General features: G+C 38.7%; 1 protein-coding gene across 1 annotated transcript in view; it reads left to right on the top strand.

The window, feature by feature from the left end:
• Window positions 1-26704, top strand: part of LOC138060444 (nucleolar MIF4G domain-containing protein 1-like) — a 33164-nt gene extending 6460 nt beyond the window's left edge. The window contains exons 5-21 of the mRNA XM_068906254.1: window positions 812-891; window positions 1173-1597; window positions 4210-4280; window positions 4783-4911; window positions 7023-7150; window positions 7827-7920; window positions 8478-8521; window positions 8815-8870; window positions 12224-12354; window positions 15577-15639; window positions 18603-18766; window positions 20274-20369; window positions 22120-22188; window positions 22466-22597; window positions 24462-24556; window positions 25681-26020; window positions 26492-26704. Coding sequence (XP_068762355.1) covers window positions 812-891; window positions 1173-1597; window positions 4210-4280; window positions 4783-4911; window positions 7023-7150; window positions 7827-7920; window positions 8478-8521; window positions 8815-8870; window positions 12224-12354; window positions 15577-15639; window positions 18603-18766; window positions 20274-20369; window positions 22120-22188; window positions 22466-22597; window positions 24462-24556; window positions 25681-25864 — 1961 coding nt within the window. The 3' untranslated portion in view covers window positions 25865-26020; window positions 26492-26704. The remainder of the gene's footprint in view (window positions 1-811; window positions 892-1172; window positions 1598-4209; window positions 4281-4782; window positions 4912-7022; window positions 7151-7826; window positions 7921-8477; window positions 8522-8814; window positions 8871-12223; window positions 12355-15576; window positions 15640-18602; window positions 18767-20273; window positions 20370-22119; window positions 22189-22465; window positions 22598-24461; window positions 24557-25680; window positions 26021-26491) is intronic.
• Window positions 26705-26953: the final 249 nt, after the last annotated feature.

Below are 26953 nucleotides of genomic sequence, written 5' to 3'. Positions count from 1 at the left end.
CCACTGTGCTAGTGAGCTAAAAGATTAGTCTTGAGCCCTGTGTAAGCAGCAGTGATATTGAGGTTTTAAATTGATAATTGCCTACACCTGTACATGCCATTTTAGGACTACACACACCCAAATAATAATAATTTTTATAGCTGTATGTCAATTGATTACCCAAGTGGCCATAGGCTGAGCGCGGTTCTTGCTCTGCACATTGTTTGTTTGTTTTTTGAGTTTTGTCGGTGACCAGACCCAAACTTCCACTCGGCCATATAGTCAGTGGCTCTGCAAATGATGCAACTTATGGTGTTTATTCACCAAAAGCTGTTAAAAAGTTAACATACTTAAAATGTTATGAATATTCTACTCTTTATTTAGTTCAAAATATATTGCGCTTTTGTGCTATTGAAGCGCTTGATTCAAAGCAAGTATTGAATACATAAAAAGCCATTACGTCATCCGAAGAAAGTTCCAGATTAATTAAGACCATTATGTCATCAGACATTTCACGACGGCTACGACTGATGGTGCAATCTGAGATTTCACACTGGCTATAAGTGATTGTGCAATAAGTTCAGGTGTAGTCATTGTTGTGCCACAGATTGACCAGGTGATTTTGTGTTTATAGTCATCAGTGAATCAACAAGGACTGCTTTGGAATGTGCACTACGTTGCAACTATAATAATAGTGCGAAGAAAAAAGATAAATTTTCAAAGCACAGCTGTAAGATCTAAAAGATCTTGCTTTACCATAGTGGATATTGTAATCTATGAGTTTACCTCTTGTTGCTGTGAAAAAGAGGACCTTAACAAGAATTCCAACCAGATTTGCTGGAGGTTTGTGATTTTCAAATGATATCAAGAGACAGTGAGAGTGAAGAGGAACCTAACACGAAACTTTGTAAGGTACAGTGCTCCCTTAATTTAGTACAGTAAGGCAATAACAATACTTTATTTCTATAACTGTAATGATACATGTATATGTACAGTACTAATAATAATAACAGTCATATTATTATTATTATTATTATTATTATTATTATTATTATTATTATTACTTTTTGGTAAAGTATTTACATGTACATTATTATAAATTATTGGTAATACATGTATTTGTCCTCAAGTATACATGATTAAATACCAGTTAACATTAATTTTTTTGTTGCACTGATTCTTGCTTTTAATAGATGCCAAGTGATAACAAAGCAGAGAAGCCAGGCATGAATGAAGAGAGCTGCAGTGAAAACGAAAATAGTGATGATGATTGTAATAACACAGAGGATGATAAATTGGGGAATGATGATAATACTGCAGATAACGTCAGTGATTATGAATTTGAAGACAATGATGTGGACAGGAACAACAAAACCAGTTATAGTGACGACCATGAAGCTGATGTTGTTGATATGGATGATGATTATGATGATGGTGGTGAAAGTGATAATGATGATAATGAAAATAATAACAGCACTAACAAGCATATGCAAGTAAAGAATCAAAACTCAAATTTACAAAAGTATGTTGCCCCTCAATTGAGAAAACAAGAATTATCTGAAGTCCAAAGAGAACACTTAAACAAAATCAGACGTCAGGTGAAAGGTCTTTTAAACAGGTATGGGTAAAACAAGACTTGTGTTTTAAGTAGTACTGTTATTCTGAGTATTTTATTTACTTCGTGTATCACTTTTTCTCATCTTTTTGGTTACATGTATTTCATCAAATAATTACGAGATAAATGTATTACACAGCTCTTTACAACCTCGAATTTCATTGGATCCGGCTTTAGGACGCAGCTCTATTGTTTTTAGAGTTAGGGTCCATTGTTTCTTTTGTATAGTTCATGTATCCATTGCTTTCTGAACCAATCCTGGGAGCCCTTGTACATGTAACAGTGGCTCACTAACCCCAAATTACACCTGAATTTCAAGAAACAAGCTTCTCTAAAACATTTTTGCAAGCCAAATGCATAGAAATGAAGGCACTTTGATAAAAACAAACCAAACTGATTTTCCTCTGTTACCTGTACTTTTGACTTGGGAAGTGCGAGTAACTGTTTTTGGGTAAGTTCTAATTTGCTGCATTTTAAGGAGAATTAATCATAACCATAATATGCATAATGGGCTTTCTTCAGTCGTTGTTATTAGTCATACATGTACATGTACAGTAATATAGGTACAGTAACAGACCTTTTACTAACCGGGTTCAAGGTCTGTACTGTACATTATGGACCCAGTTTTTTTCTGTTGATTTATTTCATTCTTGGGCCGTATATTAATTGGAAAAAACAAGGATCCATAGTGTGCAATGTGGACTGAGAAAACAAGGATAGTTATTATTATAATAACTTCTTACTAACCGAGCGCGAGGGCCGTACTGGGGATTATTGGCCCTTGGTCGTTTTTGTATGGACCGAGCGCAGCGAGGTCCTTACAAACTATTTAAACTATTCAAACTATTCAAAAACGAATAGGTAGTCCCTGGTTCACTTTCCTGGCATCCATTGGGTTCAAACCAGAAACCCATAAGGGTTGAAACGTGTAACGCGCGTTCACAGCTTTGGAATATTCAGTGCGAACGGCTTGGTTGAATGTTTCATTGTTAAGTACCATATTTGGAAACCCCTCGCTCTTGTTGTTCCAAATATGGTACTTAGCAAATCGAATATTCAGAAGCTTGTTTCCAAGCACACAAGGGGCCGTTATACGTTTCAACCCTTATGGGTTTCTGGTTCAAACCTTCTACACAAACATACAAAGCTGTGAGATAAATAACGGACTTTCATCTGAATACTTTAATCTTGAACATGGGGTACAACAGGGAGACCCGCTCTCTCCTTATCTCTTTGTAGTTATTGTAGAAACATTTAATTTAGCAATTGCGATTCGACAAAATAAAGATATATAAAAGGTATTCTTTACACTATTGCTAAACTTTACAAAATTGGCTTTAAAATGAATGAATCATGCTCATTTTCTTTATCTTAACCAGAAACGCTACATCACCTCCTATATCTCTGCCCTTACTCGATAGATTTCTGGCATGACTTCGAAGTATTCTGGAGCCAATTTTTAAAGGAAAACATCTGACTTTTGTTACAAGATGTTTTAGTTGGAATGATACCACAAAACTCCCCTTCTACTAAGCTGCTATACTATCTAATTATGATTGGGAAATTGTACTTGTGGGATTGTAGAAGAAGTCAAATTCTTCCAAAGATATGTGGATTTAAAAAGAAAGTTGCTGTAAAATATGAAACGGAAAAATATATGTCTGCATAGTAAAAAACAAAGGATTTCTTTGAAGCTAAATGGATAGTGTTGCCTCTCGTAAGTGCTTAATTATTTAAAGTTTTAATATGCATTCACTTTCTATATGTGACATATGTAACACTAATCAGTATGTTCCTTACATTATATTAAGTTTTGTTAACATTTAGTTCTAGTTTGTCATAATAATATCAGTTGTAGTTGAATTATTAGTGTTAATTACCGTAGTTGTATTATATTACATGTATTAGTATTAGTAATATTAGTTGTAATATCATAATAATTATTATGTAGGTGGGTAACTAATTTGCTGTATTAATATCAATTTGCTTTTTAATATTAAAATAAAATAAAATAATTTCCTGGCTGCGCTTGTAAATAGCCAACTGGTTTCCCTCCGGCTACTTGGGATTCTTTAAGTTTTTCTGTTCAATACTCACAGATATTACCGTAGTTACGAAAGCTACTCCAAAAATGCAGGAGTAAATAATGATACTTCTACTACTAAATAAATGCATAAAGATCTGAAAAACGAAAAAATCTCATTAACTTTTTAAAATAATTTCTTGCAAGATTCAAACAGTTTGTTTCACCTAAATAACATGAAAAACTTGCGTCAAAAGAATACGACCCACTAAGTTATCCAATCACAGTTTGCATACTACATTTATTACACATGTACGTGTTGTTGTTCAAAAAGACTTTGCATGGTTCAAAAATTTTTAAACCATTATATTCATTATCATGATATGGAACAAATGAATTAAATCAAAATTGAAGTGGTTTGAAAATTTTTAAACCAAGAAAGAAATTTGAACCGCAACGTTTTTATAAGTTATTTTTGTTTTCAACCAGTCTTTGCAAGGCTACCAAGACAAATTATAGGACACTATTTTCAAATTGTAAAATTATTACTTCCTTAAGTACTGATAGTTTTACCTGTTTGCCTTTGTCACAGAGTCTGTGAGGGGAACATGTCAGTAATCAGCAGTGAAATAGAAAACCTTTTCATTCACAACAGTAGAAATGGTATGATGTCAATATTAAAGAGCAAAGATACATTTACTACATGCAAAAATGGCAGCCAACAAATTATTCTTTTGTCTTTTCATTAATTAGCTTTACTAGCCTCGTTTTACAGCCCAAATTCTTTCAACTTTATGTGTGTGAACGAGGCCAGTTAGGCTAATTAACACAAAGATGACGGCCATTATTGCATTCGGCCAATGTACTACTACTTCTACTGCTACCTTTAATAATGACCATCATCAAGCTGTTTAATTAAAGACTGAGCTAAGCAGCTGGAATTGCTCTAAGACTTGTGATTCAACTTACATTAAATTTAAAGGTTGAGAAGAATAAAATTGGTCATGCCAATGCTCATGTGACGAACTAATGCATTGCAGACTCTACTGTGACATTAGCTGTGAAATGTGAAATGACTGTTGATCCCTGAAGATGTCAACTAATATTACTAGTTAACCAGAGTAACAGAGAATTATCATTGATTTGTTTTCTTTGTTTACTCCAGACATGAACAAGATTTTAACTGACCTTATACTGGACTCCTGTGTTTCCATATCTTTGATGCCAGATAAACTTCTGATGGAACATGTCATGTTGCTAACAATACTTACAATTCACATTGGGATTGAAGTAGGTGAGGTGGGAGTGAAAATGTAAAGTCGTATAATGCAGCTGCACAAGAAAAACTATTTTCTCAAGGAAAGATTATTGCTGCTTTTTAAAACAATGATTAAAACAACATATGCATTTGAACTTTCAAAGAAGTCTGAAGACAATGATTATGATTATCTGAACAAAAGTAAATACTTTACTATATAAAGGGAGGGTAACCCAGGTAAAGACTATACCAGCCTCTTGTTTAAAGCAAAAAGGAATAGAAATATTCTTAATTAACAAAATATAAAGAATCCTCGTTTGTTGATTTGTTCTTTTGTAAAGAACTTAGGAAGTGTATAGAGCACTCAACAAGTGTAGGGGAAACATGAGATGTAGTTGAGGCTTCTTTATTTGTCTGATAAATATAAAGAATTTCTTAATTTCCAAGTTCTATGAGTGACATCAACTGTGCATCTGTACTCTCATAAAGCAAGCTAAGACAGACCAATCACAACTCTTATTGGAATGGTTCAAAACATTTTATTGGTTAAACTCAATCAAAGCTGTCAAAATGTGAAACCAGCAAAAGCAAGTTCAAAGCAAACTAACAGACGAGTGCAAGTATTTTTTCACTCTAAAATCCGGATTGAAAAGCAGTAAAATATGGCTGAATTTTCGCTCATGAAAACCCAAACAATAATTGGAAAACAAGCTGCTTAATGTGTGTGGCTGGTCTGGCTAGTAAACAAACTGCTGCTGCGTTCAGACTGTTCGTTTCGGAATGAATGAACTACACATAATGTTCGGCTAAGATTTCCAGAAAACTTTATTTTCCAAATCCTACGAGTGGCATCAGCTGTGCATCTGTATTCTCATAAAGGATGTTGTTTTAACCAGAATGTGTGTTTTATATCAAAATTTTGTTATATATCTTTAGTGAAGTGATGCATGTTAAAGTCTGAATTTACTATTATTGGCTTAAAACTTGTTGAACCACTTCCCTTTAATGTATGTCTATAAGGAATTTTATATGAAAGTTGTGTACAACACAGTGGCTCGCCATGAAATCAAGCTTACCACAGGACACAAGCCACAATATGGTTTAGGTCCTTTTTAATCAGCAAAGGCACCTTCACTTCTACCAAACAAAGTTTTCTTCCTTTTTTAGATATTTCTTGGTTTTAATCTCTGAAAGGTTGACCAGAACAAATTTTTTATTGACTGTGCTTTACACACTAATATGCATAACAGAAAAAAATATCAAGCAAATAAAAAAATTGGCTTACAATAAATACATGACTCGCCAGTTTTTATGACTCACAAGATAATTGTTAACCATGATAACAATTATTGTAGTGCTGTGTCAAGTAGGAGTCTGATGCAATATTTCGTTTGTAGGAATTAGTTATGTGAAATAAAATTATTGCAAGAGAACAAAATACATTCAAGTTGTCTTGCTCATTCTTCTCTTGATCTGCCCTGATCTTTTTTTGAAAAAAACCAAAACCTGTCAAGTCAAGTTTGGCTTCACTCTACCGCTACTGATTTTTGGTGTTTATGTAAGAATACTGAAGATAGTAGTGCCACACACATTTCTTGATTCCATTTTCTGGTTATTTGCACATTTCCTTTGATCCAGTGTTTTCTTACAACGATTATTATTTTATTGACTTTAACATCCAAACCGGCCTAAACCGGCCAGACGTAGTATTTTACTCTGTCTAACGCCAGACGATTTTACTCGTCAATGGGGAACCCCCAGGAGTCAATGGGTTAATGACTCACTGAAAAACTGTCCCCAACCCTTTAACATCCAAACTGGCCTAAACCGGCCAGACGCGGTGGGCTCATGGTTAGTGCGCTCGACTCGGGATCGAGTGGTCCGGGTTTGGGGCCTGGCCGGGGACATTCTGTTGTGTTCTTGGGCAAGACACTTTACTCCCACGGTGCCTCTCTCCACCCAGGTGTATAAATGGGTACCAGCGAATTTAATGCTGGGGGTAACCTTGCGATGGACTGGCATCCCATCCAGGGGGGAGTAGAAATACTCCTAGTCGCTTCATGCTACAGAAACCGGAGATAAGCGCCGGCCTGATGGGCCTTCCTAGGCTCGTAAGCAGACTTTACCTTACCTTTGTTTCATTGTAGGTGCCTTCTTTGTCGAAAAGCTTGCAGAGCTTTTTGATGCTTTGCATGATTGTGAAAAGGACAGCTTTGGACAAGGAAAACAATGCGCCAATGTGGTAGCATTGTTTGGACATCTTTACAACTTTAAAGTAAGTAAGCAATTGGAATTTATCGCTTGGTATTATTTCAATGTGATGCTAAGAAGCGTTTACTTTCAATAATATTGGTCAATGTTATGTACTGATCAAATCCAGGCTTCAACATTGGAGGATGTAAACTGCAGGTTGCAGGTGAGACTTGCAGGTCACTGCTTCACCATAGCTGAAACAACCCAAACCTTTACTCTTGCTAACATTAGGCCTGAAAAATAATGTTTAAGTCTTAAGGTTAGCATTTTTGTAAAGGTTTGGGTTGTTTCAGTTATGGTATTTAAAACAATGACCTGCAACCTGCACTTTACACCCTCCGCTTCAACATACCTTTGCCATTGGTTCTGTCAAGAGCACCCCAATCAGGATTCCATAATATTGCACACAAGTCAGACTTTGATGTGATGCATGTGTGGATCACCTGCTCATATTTGGCTCAAGACTAATGTGATTTCTGTACCACTGATGAATACATGTTTTCTTTTTACTACTGGGCTTTAATAGTAACCATCTCCTTTGATCCATTTGCAAGGGCACTCATAGTTGCTAAGAATATTCAAATGCCTTGGGTGATTGAACCTCTCTGAAGTTGACCCCTAGTCTGATTTTATAGCTCCCAAATATCTTCTTTTTCAGAGGTTTTAAAAACTCAAACATTACTTTTTTTGTTCTGCAGATTATTCACTGTGGTCTGATTTACGATATTATTCGTCGATTGGTAGATGCATTTACTGAGCAAGACATAGAACTTCTCTTATTGTTACTTAAAAGTAAGTGAACAATCATTCAAAACTGCAGTGCAATTTATTACTGGTATTAGTTAGAATTTTCCTTTTTTACACTGTCAGGTATTTTATTTTTACAAATCATATGTATCTGTTGTATTCTTAGTTTGACTCAAATTACTAGGATGTAAAATTCTAGGTAGGTGATCATCTCTGAACACCCTATGTCCCATGACTAGGGAACTTATCCACCTCTCACCACAGCCCTCGCACTCGGTTAGTAAGAGGTCAGTCCTGTTGACTGCAAGAATGGATGATTAGCGTGGCCAGTTTTAAAAATGAACTACAGTAACTGTGAATGAATTGACCATATGAATACTGTTTGCAATCATAAAAGTTGAGTCATGTTCTTACACTTGGATTTCAATGACCATCAACGACAGAATCCCTGTTTAAACGTGTCCCTAACTGTCTTGATTCTGAAGGTCGTTCGCAATAGGTAGTTTTCATGGAAGTGGTGTTGCACAATTATCTTCGGCTCATTAAATCAAACTTCAATCAGTTGGTTTATTGTTTAAAATCACATCTTTTAATCAACACAGGCACTGGAGCTGAAATCAGGAGAGATGATCCTGCTTCCCTAAAGGTTCTCAAACCTCTTTTCTTTATTTCTGGGACTCATGATATTAAGTTTGTCCTTGACCATTTATTTGGACTCCCTGAGCGTTCTCTCCGACCTTGAAAAAAATTCCTCTGGCACCCGGGGTACTCAAAGTCGAGTAGTTTGCAAAAAGAAAAATGGAGAGCTTGAAATTTTTTGAGATGTTTCTTCAAATAATTGATTCACAGAAAAGACTTTTTACAACTGTTTTTGCCACTTGGGTTTATCTCAAACTGCACTTCTATTTATATGATTGTTTTGTCTCGGTTTTCATGTAGGACATCATTCTTCAGATCCAAGCAAAGGCTGCTTCTGCACCAAACCTGACCAGCAAGTAAGGTTGAGCAATCAATCTTAAAGTGTTAAAGAATTTTTGTTTTTAACGAAGGCAAAGTAAATGTGAGCATGAGGAGACATTTTATTACCAACATAAGTACTTTGGTCATTAAGTATTTTAATTGCATGGCTCATGTTCATTGCCGACCTAAGGAGTGATCTTTTATACTGGCTGACGTTGTTGGGGCATTGTTTTACCATGTTGTTTACGGATCGATTATCAATTGCGCAATTAAAAGGAAAAACTTGAGGTAATTCTGCCCAGGAATGTCCAGGAAATTTACCGCACCAAAGTGTGATCAATTGTCTCGAACTGATAAGCGCTTGTATTATCGGACGTGAAATGATTCCTTCCACTTGAATTAACTATAAAACCATGTAAATAAACACAAGGAAGGATTACGTTTTTGCAAAAGTTGGCCGTGTAGCACTTTTATTTGAACAGACTTAACTGATTAGAGTGTAATGTGAAGTGCTAAGTATCTACCCCATATGAACCATGTGAGCGTTAGCCCTACTGATGGAAATGGGCTGTGACTAAAAGTGGGACGGGGACGTGGGACTTGGCACGTGGGGACTCGGGGACGTGGGGACGTGGGGACGTGGGGACTCGGGGACGTGGGGACGTGGGGACGTGGGGACGTGGGGACTCGGGGACGTGGGGACGCGGGGACTCGGGGACTCGGGGACTCGGGGACGTGGGGACGCGGGGACTCGGGAACATGGGGACGTGGGGACGTGGGGACGTGGGGACGTGGAGACTCGGGTACTCGGGGACGTGTGAACTTGGGGATGTGGGGACGCGGCGACACATTTTCGAAGTATAGATTTTCAGAAATGGGACAACATCGCCAAGAAAGTTGAATTGCTTGTGTTATTTTGCTTTTCAAGTACCAGCTAAATACACAGCGAAATTCAAAAATTGGATTCTCGAAAAGTCATTCTCGCCACCCGTCACAGAGCTCGAATGTGAAACAAAGCAGAAGACCTAATGGCCCATTGCTGACACTGCAGCTGAAATTTCAGCGTTTTTTGTTGTTGTTGCTCAGAAACTTGAGCCTTATGACTCCTCTGTAACTGAAGTTTAAATACCGTGCCAATGTCCTTGTTGGCGGCATTGTGACTGCATCTTTCCTGGCGCTTGTTCAATTTGTTACCTTTGATTCGGGTTGTCACCGTTGATGTTGTCGAAAATGTTCGTCATCAGAGGGCCAGAAGCTCCCCAGGAGGGGGAGGGGGGTACTGCCATATATGAGCTATATAGGTATGTGCCGCTGTGAAGGGTATGGTTTTCAAGCAGTTTGCTCTAGGATAGAATACATAAATCAGAGCGTTTGTTTCTAGAATTGGATATAATTTTTCACGGAACTGACCAGTTGGTTGAAGATTTTATCTAGACTAAGGAAAGTTGATAAAACCAAATTTTTGTATACTACTTTTCCACCGAAACAGCACCACAGTTTCTTTAGAAACTACCGCCTTCAAGTATAAATAAATCATTTTTTGAGAGAGAAACGATTGTGGTATAGGTTTTTCTTTGGCTAGACTGTGCTAGTGACCTCAGTAGTTTCTGAAAAACAGTTACTCTAGGATAGGGAGGGTTTGGGGAGTTTACTCTGGTACGGGGTAGCAAAATTCACCTGAACAAGCTCTGGTTTAGGCTAAGGGTTCCAAGGTCCTAGCGGCACATCCCCCACCCAGAAATTCCTAAAGTACCGTCCCCGGGCCAGAAGCTAAATAACGCTTCTGTGTGTTAAGGCTTGACCAAGCGAATAAGTTGGCATATTTTTGTTTTACGAGGAAACATTTATCCAATCGACGTTAACTTGAAATCTGCATACTTTGCTTTCTACTCCCTCTTTCATCTGAAATGTGTCACGTGATTTTTAACGGCTAAAAACAATTGAAATATTTTATCGGAAAAGAGGATGGAAAAGTCATCTTATATCAAGATACCTTGCTGTAGTACTCCTACCGAGGCTTTATCACTCTGCCTTTTAATCATATGCCCATCTTAATGGCAACGGTAAATCAAAATTAAAAGAAAAAAAAAGGTCAAATCACATAGAGGTCACAATAAAAATGAACGATATCACATTGATAGGTATAATTATACGTTAATGGTAGTTTTAAGCAGTTTCAACCCAAACTTTGTCGGAATTTTTTAGGGTAAACGTTCCCCCAATCTCAAAAACAAGCGTTATGATGTCTTCAGTCAAGAAATGTGACGTGACAGACAACTACGAGTGAAATGCATAATTTAAAATAAAAAGGTTAGGATGCAGAAAGTGGAAGTACTTTTAAATGTTCAAGCCTCGATATACTTAGGGAATTGTAAAATGATCTGAGAAATGGTCATACCAACGTTTCGTTCATGTTGCCTATGTCAAATAAGGACTTAATGCAAAAAAAAAAAATTGTCCCTTCGTTTTACCTAAATTACTCCACTATGTAACTTGATAGTAGTATAATGAAAGTCACCTTTTTATGAAGACGAGTAATAAACTATACTATATATATTTACTAGATCTCTCTTTCACATCATACAAACGAGGAACTTAAACCGAGGTACAACGCAGTTACGATCAACAGACGAAGATTTTGTGAAATATGATGAAAAGTTAAACAAATGGTAAAAATGCGTCCCCACGTCCCCACGTCCCCGAGTCCCCGAGTCCCCGAGTCCCCGCGTCCCCGCGTCCCCGCGTCCCCACATCCCCACGTCCCCGAGTCCCCACGTCCCCACGTCCCCACGTCCCCACGTCCCCGAGTCCCCACGTCCCCACGTCCCCGAGTCCCCACGTCCCCACGTCCCCACGTCCCCACGTCCCCGAGTCCCCAAGTCCCAAGTCCCACGTCCCAGTCCCACGTCCCCGTCCCACTTTTAGTCACAGCCATGGAAATGGGCCCACACAAGGACAGAGAAAAGAACCCACGACATTCGGGTTAGATCACCGCTGCTCTACCGACTGAGCTACAAGGTCAGACGGCCGTGGGAGCTGACGATGTTAAAGTCACGTCTGACCTTGTAGCTCAGTCGGTACAGCAGTGGTGATCTAACCCGAAGGTCGTGGGTTCAATTCCCACCCTGGTCAGAGTTTTTCTCTGCCTTTGTGTGGGCCCATTTCCATTAGTAGGGCTAACGCTAACATGGTTCATATGGGGTAGATGCTTAGCACTTCACATTACACTCTAATCAGTTAATTCTTTTCATGTAAATAAACAGTTGATTAACCTCGAACTTCTGGTCTTTGCTAGAAGCCTTCCCCCTTTCGGTTAATAAGTAGGTGATAGTCTCCTTTTGCAAGGTGGATACATTGTGGTGGATTTCTCTTTCTTGTTCTTTATCAGTTCCAGGATTCGTTTTATGTTGGAGATCGTTTCCAATCTTCGCAACAACAATCTGAGGAAAATCCCGGGATATGATCCATCAAGAATCGAACATCTGAGAAAATTTCTGCGTTCACTCCTTCGACAGTCGAGTAAGATGCTCCAAAGCCTTGAAAATGTGTGTGTGTAATAATGATCATTGACTGACTTATGCAACAAAGGCCTCCAAATAGGCAAGAGAAAAACTCTGGTCTGACTTGCTTCTCACTAACTGTGCAAAAACATGCCTAAACATGTAAGGAGCACGTCATGGCTTTGGCTTGGGGTGCAGGGATGGCGTAGTGGTGAGAGCAATCGCCTCCCACCAATGTGGCCTGGGTCATGTGGATTGAGTTTGTTGGTTCTCTACTCTGCACGGAGAGGTTTTTTACCGGTTTTCAAAAACCAATATTTGATTTGATTTGTGTTAACAAGTATTTGTTGATTTTAGGTTACATGTCCCCAATTAGTGCTCCAGCGCTTGAAGAATAGACTCTTAAATAAAGTTCTTTCCATTTCTTTCCTTTTGAGCTAAATGGTCCACGAGATTGGGGAAGTACTTCAGGGGATATAATAATAGTGTCGTTTGAGATTCTTTCCCTTCCTTGCTGGGTGTGAGGGGAACAAAGTCAAGATAACTTTGAAATTAAAAAAAAAAACATCTTACCATATATCGGTCCCTGTGAGCACATATGCCTGACATTGGCTTTTCTGGCGGGAAGCTGGACGCTACTGTTAATTGGGCGTAAAAACTACTCCACTGGCCTTAGTTTGTCAGTGTGATGTCTCAAATCGATAATTGCTTATCATACTTAGTAACTTACTGAATTTATGAGTTATAGTGCTATGAAACCTAAACAAAATCAACTAAATATTTTCTGTATTTACGTTGAATATAACGTATACCCACTACATCGAATTGTACATCATTTTATTAAGTAAAGGAAATCGTATGAACGCAAGTGCATTTCTTTATTGATGAGCAGTGATGGTTTGAAAGTTAGGCCAGTGCAACTTGAGAACTTTCAAAACATCACGAGTGTCAATGACCATAAATCGTTAAATACACGAGCAAGTTCATAATTTTTTTTATTTATGTTTCTTAACAAAATTACTCCATCGCTGTTTCCATAGCAACTTTCGCGTTGCACTCAGTAACATATTTGTGCGTTCGTCATTGACCAATCAGAACCGTGATATTCTGTTGAGTATATAATTAACTACTTCAGTGTGAAAAAGCCTTGTATTTGGCATTCGCTTAGTTTTGCAGGTAGTAATTTATTAGACTGATTTGTGCCTTCAGGAGTAGGGACCGTTATTACGGAGATTCAGCCTCACAGCATACGTCAGAGCGAAATTTGCGTCTTGTCATAAATTATAGAAACTTGATTGATTCTGACTCATTTTTGACCTGTTGTCTACAGATATCGAGTAACTCTTCAAAAGATATGAAGTTAGAATTAAGCCCCGTGCAAACAGACGCAACAACTCCCAACAATGTAAGGACGTGCAATGTATTATGGGAAGGTCACGACCCATAAGACCTTGGCAACTTAGGAAAATCTATCTCCATGGTGACCATAAGTAACGCGCATGCGTCGCCCCAACAATGTTGGAAGAGCTGTTCAAACGAATCCAACATTGTTGCGCCACACTTCGGCGATCAACGAACAAAAGAAATGTTGGTTTTTGGCTCAAACTTTTGACCAGTTTCAAACTTCGTGCAACAACTCCCAACAACATGCAACTGTGCGTGCAAACGGACGCAACATGTGACACCCAACAATGTTGGAGTTGTTGGCCAACAATTTCGCGTCCGTTTGAACGGGGCTTTTAGTGAATTTTCTGTCGTTAATGACAAACAGAACCCCGCCGTTTGCCGTTTCACTTAAGGGCGATGCTTCGTCCCTATGTTGTTCCCGAGTGTGGGTAAAAGAGAATGAAGACGGTGTTGATCATTTTGCGCAGACTCCCTACGCTACTTTTCTCTCTACTCTCTCCACATGCAAGGATTTTCAGTGTAGATGCTTCTGAGCTTAAGTCTTTTCGCACTAAAGACAGAACTGGAATGACACAGCAGCAAAGGTCGGACTAGGCATACTAGTCCATAAGCTTGAGGCGCCTAGAATGTGATTGGGTAGTAAGGTGCATGGTGTGACGTTTACGGGAGTCAACAGACAACAGGCAATAGCCTTGGCTCAAATGCATATCCCTCGTAGAAGAGGTCATGGTTGTTCACATTAACTTGTTTGTAAAATCCTAAAATCCTGATAAAGAAGGGCAGTGCCTTTCAAAATGTTGGATATAGCCGATAAAGAATGGAGGAGGCAGTGCAGCCTAGTGGTAAGGACGCTTGCCTTGAGATCCGGAGTTCTCGGGTTCAAGACTCCTTCTGACCACTCGTTAAATTTGGTTCAACGTTCTCGGCCACACTTGTAATTAGCCACCTGGTTTGCCTCCGGCCAGTTGGGATTCTTAACAGTCGTTGTTGTGTTCTGTCGTTTCGTTCATTGTGTTTCATTGGCCCTGAGAAGCCCCTATGGGGAGTGGGTAATTAAGTAGGTATTGCATTGTATTGTAAGATAATAAATACATTCCTCTATCAGTCAATCAGGTTTGCCCTTTTTCGTTTTTTTAAAAATTAGGGTCCGTTGCTTCAGTTTGGTTGCGATGGTCCTTGCTTGCACTGTTATAACCTACGAATGTTTAGGAAATTTCCTGCAGTCATCAGCCAATGGGTGAGGGGAGTGTGCAACAGACCACCTGAACAACTGCCTCAACCTTACTTTAGGGGGGTGGGGAAGGAAGGATTGCTCGAGAGGAAAGGGAAATTACTATGAGTGCTTTTAACATATAGCCAAGCAAAAGAGCTCTAATGATTAAGGAGACAGAAAAATAATTAAAATCATTTTAAGAATGATAAATTCAAGTGTATTATTTTGGTGGAGCGAAAATCCGGAATACTCAGAGGAAAAGGCCTCTTGGAGTCAGAGAGAACCAACAAAGTCAACCAGCAAGAGTTCAAACTCGCGACAAATGGGCCCTTTGCATGAAACTGCATGTCACATGGTATAAAATCTGCCCCGTTGGATGGCAAGCTACGCACTGGGAAATCCAAAACAAAGAAAAGTCACGCTTGGCTGGTTGAAATCGGTTTGTTTTGGGGGCTGTTGCATTCTTTTGCCATCTAGTATGGCGGATTTTGTACAATGTGACACTATCAAGCAAAGAGCCCATTGTTCTGACCACCCCGCCAACCTTTTACATTGCGCCAAGATTAGAATCAAGATCTCATTTATTACTCTTTTTAATCAATTTTGATTGTACCTTTCCAGGTCAAGCAACCAAAGTCCAGCTGCAAGTGTCATTGGAAGTCTTACTAACACCAGAGACAAAAGGTGATTTGCTAAAATATCATCGCCTTTTACCTGGTTTCCAAGATATTTAAACTCTTATGGGATGAGGAGGTGCATGACCTGGGAACATCTTCAAAGACCGACTTGTTTAGGAAAACGTGAATTAAATATTATGTTATTTTGCACATTTCAATTTATAAACACGTGACATGAATAATTTAATTCACGGATTTTAATGTTTATTATCAACAATAGTTCAATACAAATTTATTAAATTGTTATTAATCTTAGTATCGCTATTGCTTTTTGTTTTTTTTTTTTTCAGTTAAAAAATAAGAAAAAGCCGTTGATTATGTCCTTTCTCACAGTGAAATCAAGTTGCCTTTTTCCACCGACGTAAAAAGGATGGGATTAGGTTTACTAGTTCATTAGTAATTTAACGTCGTGTTCACACTATTAATAGACGTCATGTCTCTGATAACTCTTGGAAGATCTTTTCAAAGCTACGAGGCCTCTAGGCTAAATGAAATAAACGATCCCCGGGTATAGCTGAGGACGTGATAATGCTATGACTCAATAGGGCCGTTTATACGAGAGAAAATAAGCCGCCGCTTACTCTGGCGCGGCGTACATAATACGCGAAAGGAACTATTTATACGAGTATAAACTCCCAGGCCAGGATAAGCCGCGGCTTGAGAAAGCCGTGAACGTAGATTTTGTACCATTTATACGGGTTGGTGGCGTCTTATGTAAGCTGCGGCTTATTTTCTCTCATATAAACGGCCCAAATCATGAATTCCACGCATTGCTCGCTAGAACTTAAATTATAACTGCCATTGTTCCTAATGGGAATCAACTCACTTAAACACGACAGAGCTTGGCTAGTATTGCCATAAACGCTCTTAATAGCATTTTGCAAACTATGCGATGTTTAAACTGGGAGTCAGTGTAGTGATGTGTTGTGTTAGAAGTTGTGATGTGTGGGCTAACTTGAACGTATGAGGTGTCATCAGGTCGTTTGAATTAAGTAGGCTCGAAATAGTTTCTCCTTTTTTCAAACAAATAAACATATTCTGTCCTTAGATACAGTTAGGGTAATCATATCAAGACGAACTTTGGCCAGGATAATAAGTATCCATCGTTGATTTCTCGCATTATATTTTCCTCCAAATAACGTTACCATGGCAACGATATTAGGCATTTTTTTGAGCCTTAAAATCAACATATATTGCCTTTTTTGAAGAAATGGGACGGCGAGATTTTGCCCATTCATCGTTACCAGGTAATGTTAGAAATACTCTCTAAAATATTTAAAATTCAACAAAATCTGTAGGCCAGTTTTTCGGAAAAATCAGTTTTTTGAAATGTGTCTGTTAATTTTTTTTTTCCACCTACAGATTTTTTTTTTAATTTGAAAGACAAACGTTTTAAATTAATCTAAGCTAACGTGCAAAAAATGGAAAAAACGGGACGGTGAAATCTTCCCATTCAGCGTTTCCAGATAATGTTAGAAATAATCCTCTAAAATATTTAGAATTTAACAAAATCTGTAGGTCAGTTTTTCAGAAAATTAAGTTCTCTGGAAAAGTCTGTAATTTTTTTTCACCCACAGAATTTCTTTAAATTTGAAAGACAAACGGTGTTTAATTTCATCCAAGCTAACATGCAAAAAATGAAAAACATTTACCGTCCGGAACCAGAGATAAAAACGAGTAAAGTTGAAAAATAAGGAAAAATGATGGGGTTACAAGATCAGCTTTTACGCATGCGTCATCCGCTCATTTGAGTCCGCGCGCGAGTGGAGCTACAGGCCAACACAAACGGATTTAAGTGACCATTTAATTTCTGGCCTACAGATTTGTTGAATTTTAAATATTTTATAGATTATTTCTAACATTATCTGGTAACGCTGAATGAGAAGATTTCACCGTCCCGTTTCTTCAAAAAAGACACTGTTGATTTTAGGGCTCAAAGAAATGCCTAATATCGTTGCCATGGTAACGTTATTTTGTAGGAAAATATAATGTGAGAAATCTGCGATGGGTACTAAATACTCTGGCCAAATGTCGTCTTGATATAATTACCCTAACTGTATCCAAGGGCAGAATATGTTTATTTGATTGAACAAAGGAGAAACTATTTCGAGCCTCTATAAGGTTCATATGCGCTGCACCATCAAACCGATAACGTGTCCCAGAATGCCGATTCCCAAAATGACTGTTGTGCCGACGGCTATCCCATGTGTAGACTAACGATCCAAGAATACTTGAATACCTAACTTTTCAATAACGCGTCTTGCTATACTCTGACACCGTTTGTCGGAACGCGTATTTTAGGGTCACGCAATGCAAATTACACTCGTAATCTGGCCGCACTTCATGTTGTGACCGCAGAATGAATCTTATTTCAGTAATTTGACATTGAGTGAGAGGGAGAGAGGGAAAGGTACGATTGTTGTGAATCTAGAGTTAAAGGGGCAGTGTCATGGATTGTTGTAAAAATCTGGAAAGCAAAGGAGACCTGTTAACCGATGGCAAACAAAAAGAAATGGCCACATTTTCTTCAAAACGGCTATTTGAGCCCACAGAAACCATTCTTAAGTGTTTTTGGTTACGCTTAGCCAAAACTACTAGAGATGCTGGATACTGAATGAACAATACTGAATACTTTTTGGCAGTTACGCCTCTCTTTAAATTGGCGTACCGTGGTAACGTGACATCACAACTTCTAACACATTCAACAGATGTGTATCACGGTGGCATACGGCAATATTTTCCTTACTTGGAATATCACCCTACCGGAGCCCATCAAGTGGCTCCTGCACCCTAGCGGTAGCATTCTTTTTGCGTTGAAATTTTGAAGCTGTTAACTACGTTTGAGGTAGAACTTGCCTTGGGTTTGGCAAAAAAGAGCATATGAACAACAAGGTTGAACCGTGTATGGTGCAATACCAGAGGTGGGGAAAATTGTGCAGTGAATTAATGATGGAACATTTTTGAATGTAGGACGCTGGTGGATCACTGGCTCGTCATTAAAAAGAGGTGGAAGTGAAATTGAAATGACATCATCTGCTGCAATGGAGAACACCAAGCTGTTGGAATTGGCCCGTAAACAACGCATGAACACTGATGTCAGAAAGAATATATTTCTTGTTATCATGACCAGTGAGGTAAGTAAGTCTTGATAACACCGGTAGCAGAGTCGTTTCAAACTGACGTCTTTCTCGGAAAGAAAGCTCATGCTCATCAGAACTGCAAGCGAATGAATGTGTCAATGTGCAGTTTTTTTCAGTTGCATTCGGGGTCTAATGCGTATGCGCAACTCTTACAACAAGACCCGGCATGCCTGGCGTGCGTATAAAAACTTTAACCATGTAGCTCCCTTAATTAACTAAAGAGTTTTTTTCCAACTTGACGTCAAGCTGACTGAAGTTCGATTTGTTACTTTGCTTTGCGAGTTTGTGGGCTTTGCAAGGCAGCGTGCAGGTATGTTATGGATACCAAGTATGGGTGAAAAGTTTTGTTTTCTCTATTTCCAATGTTGCTGGTATTTTGAAACCTTAATTGATCTGGCGATAAGGCCCTGATCTTTAAATCCGAGTTATTTTTCCCTGGGACCACTCAAAGTTTCATTTTTGGGCTCACTGGCTACTATGTAACCGATTTTTCACGAGCAAAACCACTGTCTTTTCCGTAAGTTCTAGTTACAAGTTGATCGCAGACCGGTTGATCATAAAAAAAGAGCGTATGTTTTCTTTTGCTCTTGCTTTACATTTTATCTTCAAGTGCGAGTTTACCAACAGTTATATCTTAAGGCCAAAGAGAGGGAAAGCCCAAATCATAGGCTATTTGTGGGGAACAAATTACAATCCTTTTTTGGCGTCGAAGTGTTGTTGTTGCTTTTGTAAATTGGCAGTCAAATTTAGAAAGCATTAGGTAGTGTGATTCTTTCAAGTTCATTTTATTCACACTTCTTCAATTACAATACAACAACAATAAGAATAAAAAGAAGTAAATACAGAGCTAACTATACATTGAATTAAACATAACAAAGGAGGTGTGTAGCAGTCAAAGGAGCCAAGCTTTCGAGTTGGCCGCTTCCACAGAGCAGTTACAAGTGGGTGGAGGTTATACAGTACTTATAGAAACTACTTATGAAGCTCTAGCTAAATTAATCACATGCCTTACTGTCAAGTAGAAAGAGCTTTTATTCTTTTTTTAAAACTGTCGAGGGGGTGGGGGACACTTAATTTTCATAGGTATTGTTTTCCAGGTCTTTGATGCCACTACGCTAAACCTTGCTAGGCCATAATTAGTTCTAGAAAATGGCTTGTACAAGTTTTGTTTAGTGGCATACCTGGTATTATAATTATGGACAGTCGAAGCTGGTTGAACTAAATCATAGAGAGCAGGAGGTATATCCTTTTTTTGATATTGTATTTTGCACAAGAGCACCAATTTAAAATTTCAAAAAATTCTAATAGCGTACAGTAAGGTGTGGGACTTTCTCTTTCATTTGCAAAGAAGATGCAAACAGATACAGTTATTTTGACTTATTTTGATTTTATATAACTTAGTTTGGTATTTGGTAATTTAGTTTCAAATATTCTGATAATCGAGCTGGCGGAAGCTATTATAATTGTACTGATCAGCCGCCTGATTGATTCTTATTGATAGGACTTTGTAGATGCATTTGAAAAGCTAATGAAGCTAAACTTAAAGGATGTTCAAAGCCGTGAAATAATCCACGTTCTTGTTGACTGCTGTTTACAGGTATTAAAAGATTATATGTGCGGCCCCAAAGGGTAGGGTTTTTCAGCCGCTTTGGTCATAAATATTTATAGGGTATCGATTTTGGCCAATTTTCCGCCATTTTGGTCATAAATAGGGTATCCATTTTTGCACTCTAGTCTTGAATTCGTTTTTTATTTAGAAGCTACTTCTTTATCGTGTAACCTACCTAATAAAAGCAGATAAACATTGCCTTTAACATTGGTCTGAACTAGGGAATAATTATAAGGCAGGTCTGCACCAGGGTATTGATTTAAGGGTCAGGTCATAAATTGGGTATCAAATTTTTGGTCAGGTCATAAATAGGGTAGGGAAAATCGCAGATTTTGGTCATAAATAGGGTAAGGGTTTTGGGAAGCGGGCCGCACACCCCTACCCTATTTTTCTGGGAGTACCCCCCCCCCCCCCCTCCTCCCCTTCCCGGGCTGATAACGAAGTAGAAAGTCAAAATGTCGGAGGTAATCAAAAGATATAAAATTATTATAAAAGGTACTTAGTTCTAAATTCTAAAATTTACTTTGAGTAATGTTAATTCAATATTTCGACGAGCCGATTTTCCGCAATTTGCCTTTATTCCAATGTTTGCCCCCCAGCATAGCACATGGCTAATTTACATGACAATTTGAAAGCCAACATGGCGGCTATCGTGAATAAGGGCAACTGAGTGGCTTCATAGCTCAGTTGGTAGAACATTGCATCGGTATCGCAGAGGTTCATGGGTTCGAATCCCGTTGAAGCCGCCAGAATTTTCTCAGGCGTCTTTTAGAGACAATTGCTTAAATTGTCCAGAATAAGTGCGAAGATCACTTCTCTCTTTCGTTCGTGTGATAACAGCCAACTTTCACGATAGCGTCATTTGACTACAACTACCAGAATTCAGTTTGTTTTAATTGTCTTATTTAAATTTTGTATGGCCATCGGGGTAAAAATAACAATAGGTCTAATTAGCATGAGACAAGCAAAACCTGAAGGATTATGGAACTGACGTCATCATGCAAATATCCTATAGAGCGTTTTCACATGACGTCACGGCGGCCATGTTGGTGTTGCAAAACAAAGGAATGGCGGCCATGATGGTGTACCAAACTAATCCTCTGGGATTTGAACTCTATTTTTATGCAAATACTTTCCCTTGTTTCAGTAGTCCAGCATGGCTCCTGGTCACGTGAGTGAAAACCCTCCATTGGATAATAGGCCATTTTACAGTTGTTTGCTCAGTGACCTAGCCTTTGATTGGCTGCGAGGCTGCCGATGACTTTGTATTGATACAGACCTCACTTCTTTTAGAGCAGTTTTCAATTGAGTGTCGTAAAACCAAAACCAAAGTAATTACTTTGGCCAATCAAAAAGGTCTGAGACAATCCAGAAAACCAATCAAAACTCGAAGTAATTACACGTAGCCGACACAAAGCGCGGGAAAATGTGCACGAGCGAGCCACGATTGGTTTTGGTGTCACTTCTGATTGGTTGAAAAAATGGCGCGAGAACTTTGAACCAATCACTGAGTGAAGTAATTATAAACCAAAGTAATTCACTAATTACTTTCGACACTCAATTGAAAACAACTCTATCATGTAAATTGTGTTATTGTAATTAGCTACATTAACATTAGAAAAGCGCAAAGGTTTGTATCAAAGCAGGGTCAACCGGCAGCCTCGCTTCCATTCTTAGGTGACCTGGCTTAACTGTAAAATGGTCTATTCTACTCATCATCACGGTTAATTTTTTTTAGGAGAAAACATACAACCCATTTTATGCTTATCTTGGACAAAAGTTCTGTGAATATAGTCGGAGTTATCAGGTAAGATTTTTAAGTATTTTTCTCTGGGTGTTGGGGGCATTTTGTTAATCATTTGTTATTTAACACGGGTAATACTTGAATCGGGACTTTATAGGTGGGTTTACAGGTATAGTTGTCTACTATCTCTCTGTGGGCTGCCACCCCATTCAATTTGAATCAGAATTATTTAATACACTTAATTCAAGTATGTTTGCAGTTTAGTACACATTTTTCATTTCATCTTTTTCTATCAATTGTTCGATCCATCTTACTTTCTTTCTTTCTTTCTTTCTTTCAGGTAACCTTGCAGTATTCCTTCTGGGATAAGTTCAAAGTAATTAATGACTTGACTCCTCACAGTGTTGATAACCTGTCTCGTCTCATGGCTCATCTCATTTCTACCAGAGCATTATCATTATCCATTTTAAAGGTACGAATGTATTTGTTTATGGCGAAAATGGAGTTACGATTCAATTTACAATCACCCGTAATTGTTTACCCTACAGCTGACATTGTCTACCGTGAGATTATAAAACATCTTAAACAAGGTTTGGGAAAGACTTTCCTTGCAAAAAATATGGTTCGAATACCGTTGAAGCGGCCTGAATTTGCAGGTGTCTGTAAAGTTGCAATTGCATAAATTGTCCAGTAAATGCGAGGATCACTCAGTCCTGTAGCGCTGATAACGAAAGAATATTTTACAATGACTGCAAAAATTCTCGCGCGCTCATTGGCTAATTTTTATTGTCAATAAGCGGACAGACACATAAATTTATAATTTATGCGATAACGACGCGATATTGCTCGTGTCAGATTGAAGTTTCTCGCATTTTTGTCTCACTTTCTTCTCGTGTTTTGACTTATTTTGACCCCTCTGCCTTTTTGTTATTGTAAAACAACAATTTGATGTCCGTTTTTCATGCGTCTGCAGATCCACTCGGCTATCGCCTCGTGGATCCACAGCTACTTTGGCAATGTTATGAGGCAATTCATTATCAATAACAGGACAGACACATTAAAAACTGACATCAATTTGTTAATCTTTGAAGCACTGAAGAAAATGGTCGTCTGTGGATAGACTGGACAGGATTTCACATGAGGTTGATGTCCCCAAACAATGAAACGGCGGCCATGTTGGTGTCCCTACCCAATCCTCCGGGAATTGAACTCCGAGGCTATTATTATGCACCTTTTTCTTTCGTTGAAAAACATGGCTGTTATGAGTGAACCCAAGAATATGTTGTAGTGAGCGAAGAGGCTGCAAGGTTTCCATCAAATTCCGTTAAAGTGGTAATATGATCAAAAAATCATTTCCTTTTTTTCTTCAGATTTTGAAAGCGTGTTTGCACTTTAAACTGGCAAAATTTTGAGCTTTGAGTTTTATCCAAAGCCTGTTTATTTTGAGTGTAAGTTTTGGATTTCACGGTCCGCCATTACTCACGTTCAAAACTGGCCGATTGGACCTCAGAGGGTTGGATCTAGAGAAAATGACGTCATTTACTCACTAGCTTAAAATTTCAGCGTGTAAACGCAATTTATTACATATGCAAAACACCGGTTTAAAAGTCTGAAAGCCCGAAACTCCCGTGCTGCATATTAATTTGGCCGCGTATGCACGCATTGCATTCTTAAACTAGTGAGTCTTTGACGTCATTTTCTCCTCGACCCAGCTCTCTAAAGATTTTAAAGTTAGTAATGGCGGACCAATAAATAAGAAAATTCCAGTTAAAATAAACAGGTGTCTTTTTAAAATCAGAACTTAAAACTTGGGTCAGTTAGTGTTTAGTTAACATACTTTTGAAATCCAAAGAAAAAAAAGAATGGTTTCTTTGGTCGTAGTACCACTTTAAGTGCTCCTAATCTCGGTTTTTTGAAGTCTATACCTGAAATGACGTCATAAGCTGTTTTGCATTGCAAAGCAGTTTTTGACGACATCTCAAGACTGGCCCATACCTCTTAGTGCGTCTGCCGTGGGACAAACGACTGACTTCTGGTTTTGTTAAATTTTACGACCAACAAAATTGGAATTTCCATGTGAAAACGGTACATTTTTTTTTGCAATGGGTGAATACATTTTTCTTAGCAAAGACAAATATTCGAGGGCATTTAAACGTCTCAGAAGGCAAAAGAGTAAACGTAAACTTGTGTTGAGAACCTTGTATTGTAAGGGCAACTGTTCCCGTTCCAAAAAAAGTAATGGTCGCTACTTCTTCTTACTTGACATACATTTTACGATGCTCGCCACACGGGTTTGACGTTTTGTTGGAGAAATTAATTGTTTTTGTAAATTGCAGGTTGTGAACTTTGTTGAGCTCGATAAGCCTTCAGTTCGGCTATTCACCAAACTATTTCACCACATTTTATTGAGCAATTCAGAGGAGATAACAAGGTAAGTTGTTCTGTTGTTGGTCCAAGCAGTGTTCAGATCATTCGGCTGGTCAACTGAGACCCTAAAATCAGATTGGACACTTCGTGACAAGTGCAATATCGAAAGAGCATAAATAAATGCTACAGTGAAGCCTGCATGGCTTGTTTGCATAGTTGACAACTCTGTTATTCCCTGTTCGTACAATCACCACCGGATTCCTTCTACCGGAATGCTGGCTTTCACCCATGTTATCAGGCGCTATTTTTTCTTTAGCGAAACAACAACAAAACTTGCAGTAATGGAGATAGTTAATGTTCACCTTGATAAATGAATGAAATGATTTATTTCCTTTGGTGTCTCAGGGCTCCTCAGAAAAAAAAACCGATTGCTCTTTTGAAGGAGGCAGAGTGCAGCCCAGTGGTTAGGGCGTTTGCTTTGAGATCCGGATATCCTGGCTTCAAGACACGTTCTGACCACTTTCTCAATTTGTTCCATCTAGTCCCTGGTTCAATTTCCTGGATGCACTTGTAAATAGCCAACTAGTTTGCCTCCGGCCAGTAGAGTTTCTTAAAAGTTGTTCTGTTTAATGCTCGGAGATGTTAGCTAATAGCTACTCTAAAAATCGGAGGGTAAACAATGATACTTATCTTACTGAGTCGAACCTGGCCTCGTGACTCGGGAATCTTCGGAGAAAATCCCAATCATGCAATGGAGCACTCTGAGTTTTTTCCGAGCATTCCTGAGTTACAATAAATACATCATTTCAAAAGAAAATTATTTATATGAATTGAGATTAATTCAGGATGATTAGTTTGGAACACAAAGATGAACGCCGTATCTTTGTTGAGGGGCACAAACGTGGCCGCCTTGAGGTTACTTGAAAGTCAAGGATATGCCTTATTAAAAACAAATGAGTTATCCCGCGGAAACGACACTTATCACCTTTCTAACAACTTGGAGCCTGGTGAAAGACGACGACTTCCAAAAACCACGTCAAGATTCATGGGTATTGCGATCATGTGCGCTATGATCCAATCATTACGGAGTCTTGAGAGCAGCTGGAAGGATAAAGCCCTGTTGTTTGTGGTTTTGTAATGGTCGCGGTGATTTTATCCGTCCTTTGATACATTTCCCTTTTTTTACAGAAATGTGTTTGAAAGGATTTCGGCAGTACAAGACCTCGCCTCCCTTCGTCAGTGTCTGAGAATTTTTATCAAACATTTTGTTGGAAAAGCGGAGATATCCAAGACTTACAAAGGCATTGACTTGAAAGGAAGATTGAAACTTGTGGATGATATTCTGGGAGCATCAGATGCAATCAAACTTTAATCTCATAACTCTGTAGTGCAAATGACACGGCGTACAATGAGTTCAATCCCAAAGGTAGCCATCAAGTTACCCCTGCATGATTTTATGGAAGCGCATGTCAACAAGAAAAGCGGGCCTTCTTTTCAAATCAATCTGCCTATAGCATAGCCATAGAAGGTAAAATAGACCCTTCCACGGTTTTTGGCGCCATCTTGGCTCGGGGGCAAACACTGCTAAATTTACAGTAAATGTATGGGATTTTGGCCGACTTTGAACCGCTGTAGCGCCGCTAAAAAGAGACTTATTTCCACAGTGAAAGTGTATTTTATAAGACATTTATACTGAGATTATTTTCATGAAATATAAAGAACAAATTCAGGCTACAACGACCGTAAACGAATTTTTAAGATTTCATTCAAACCCGTGTAAAATCATCTCGGCAAATTGCAGCGAATTTAGAAGCAATATGAGAAGATTTATAATTCGAATTTAGGACGTCGTACCTTCCTTGATGGCCTTATTTTCTGTTGAATGTCTCTTTTTAGCGGCGCTACAGCGGTTCAAAAGTCGGCCAAAATCCCACACATTTACTGTAAATTTAGTCGTGTTTTGCCCCCCAGCCAAGCTGGAGGTCAAAAACCGTGGAAGGGTCTATTCTGCACTTGGTACAATAGCGTAAAACAACATCGACTTCTCTTCAAATATTTTTTCTATAGGCTAGTCTCCGTCTGCCGCTGAAGTCTGGAAAATAATGTCGTTCACCACTATGTGCGGCGATCCCTAAAAGGAAATTATAAATAACCTTGATTTCCTCATTTTGTGGGGAAAATGCGTCCAATAATAAAGGGTGCCTTGACGTAATTTGACCGCGGTCCGGGTGAACAGAGGACTGTTATTCGTGACTGGCACTGATTTCAAGAAGCTGAGCGAAAGTGTCTCATCAGTTGATCGTATTAATACGATTGAATTGGTTGGTTTCGTTGAAGTCTCGTAGCATTGCTTTGCTCCCATTTCCATACTGGGGCCAATGGTCACATAATTCCCTTGGATTACAACTTTTTACTTTTTGGTAGTTAATTATCTCGTTATCCAATGCCACGCGGCAAACTA

The sequence above is a fragment of the Montipora capricornis genome, chromosome 1, assembly GCF_036669925.1.
Source record: "Montipora capricornis isolate CH-2021 chromosome 1, ASM3666992v2, whole genome shotgun sequence".
NCBI lineage: Eukaryota > Metazoa > Cnidaria > Anthozoa > Scleractinia > Acroporidae > Montipora > Montipora capricornis.
This window is presented reverse-complemented; position numbering and strand designations above follow the sequence as displayed.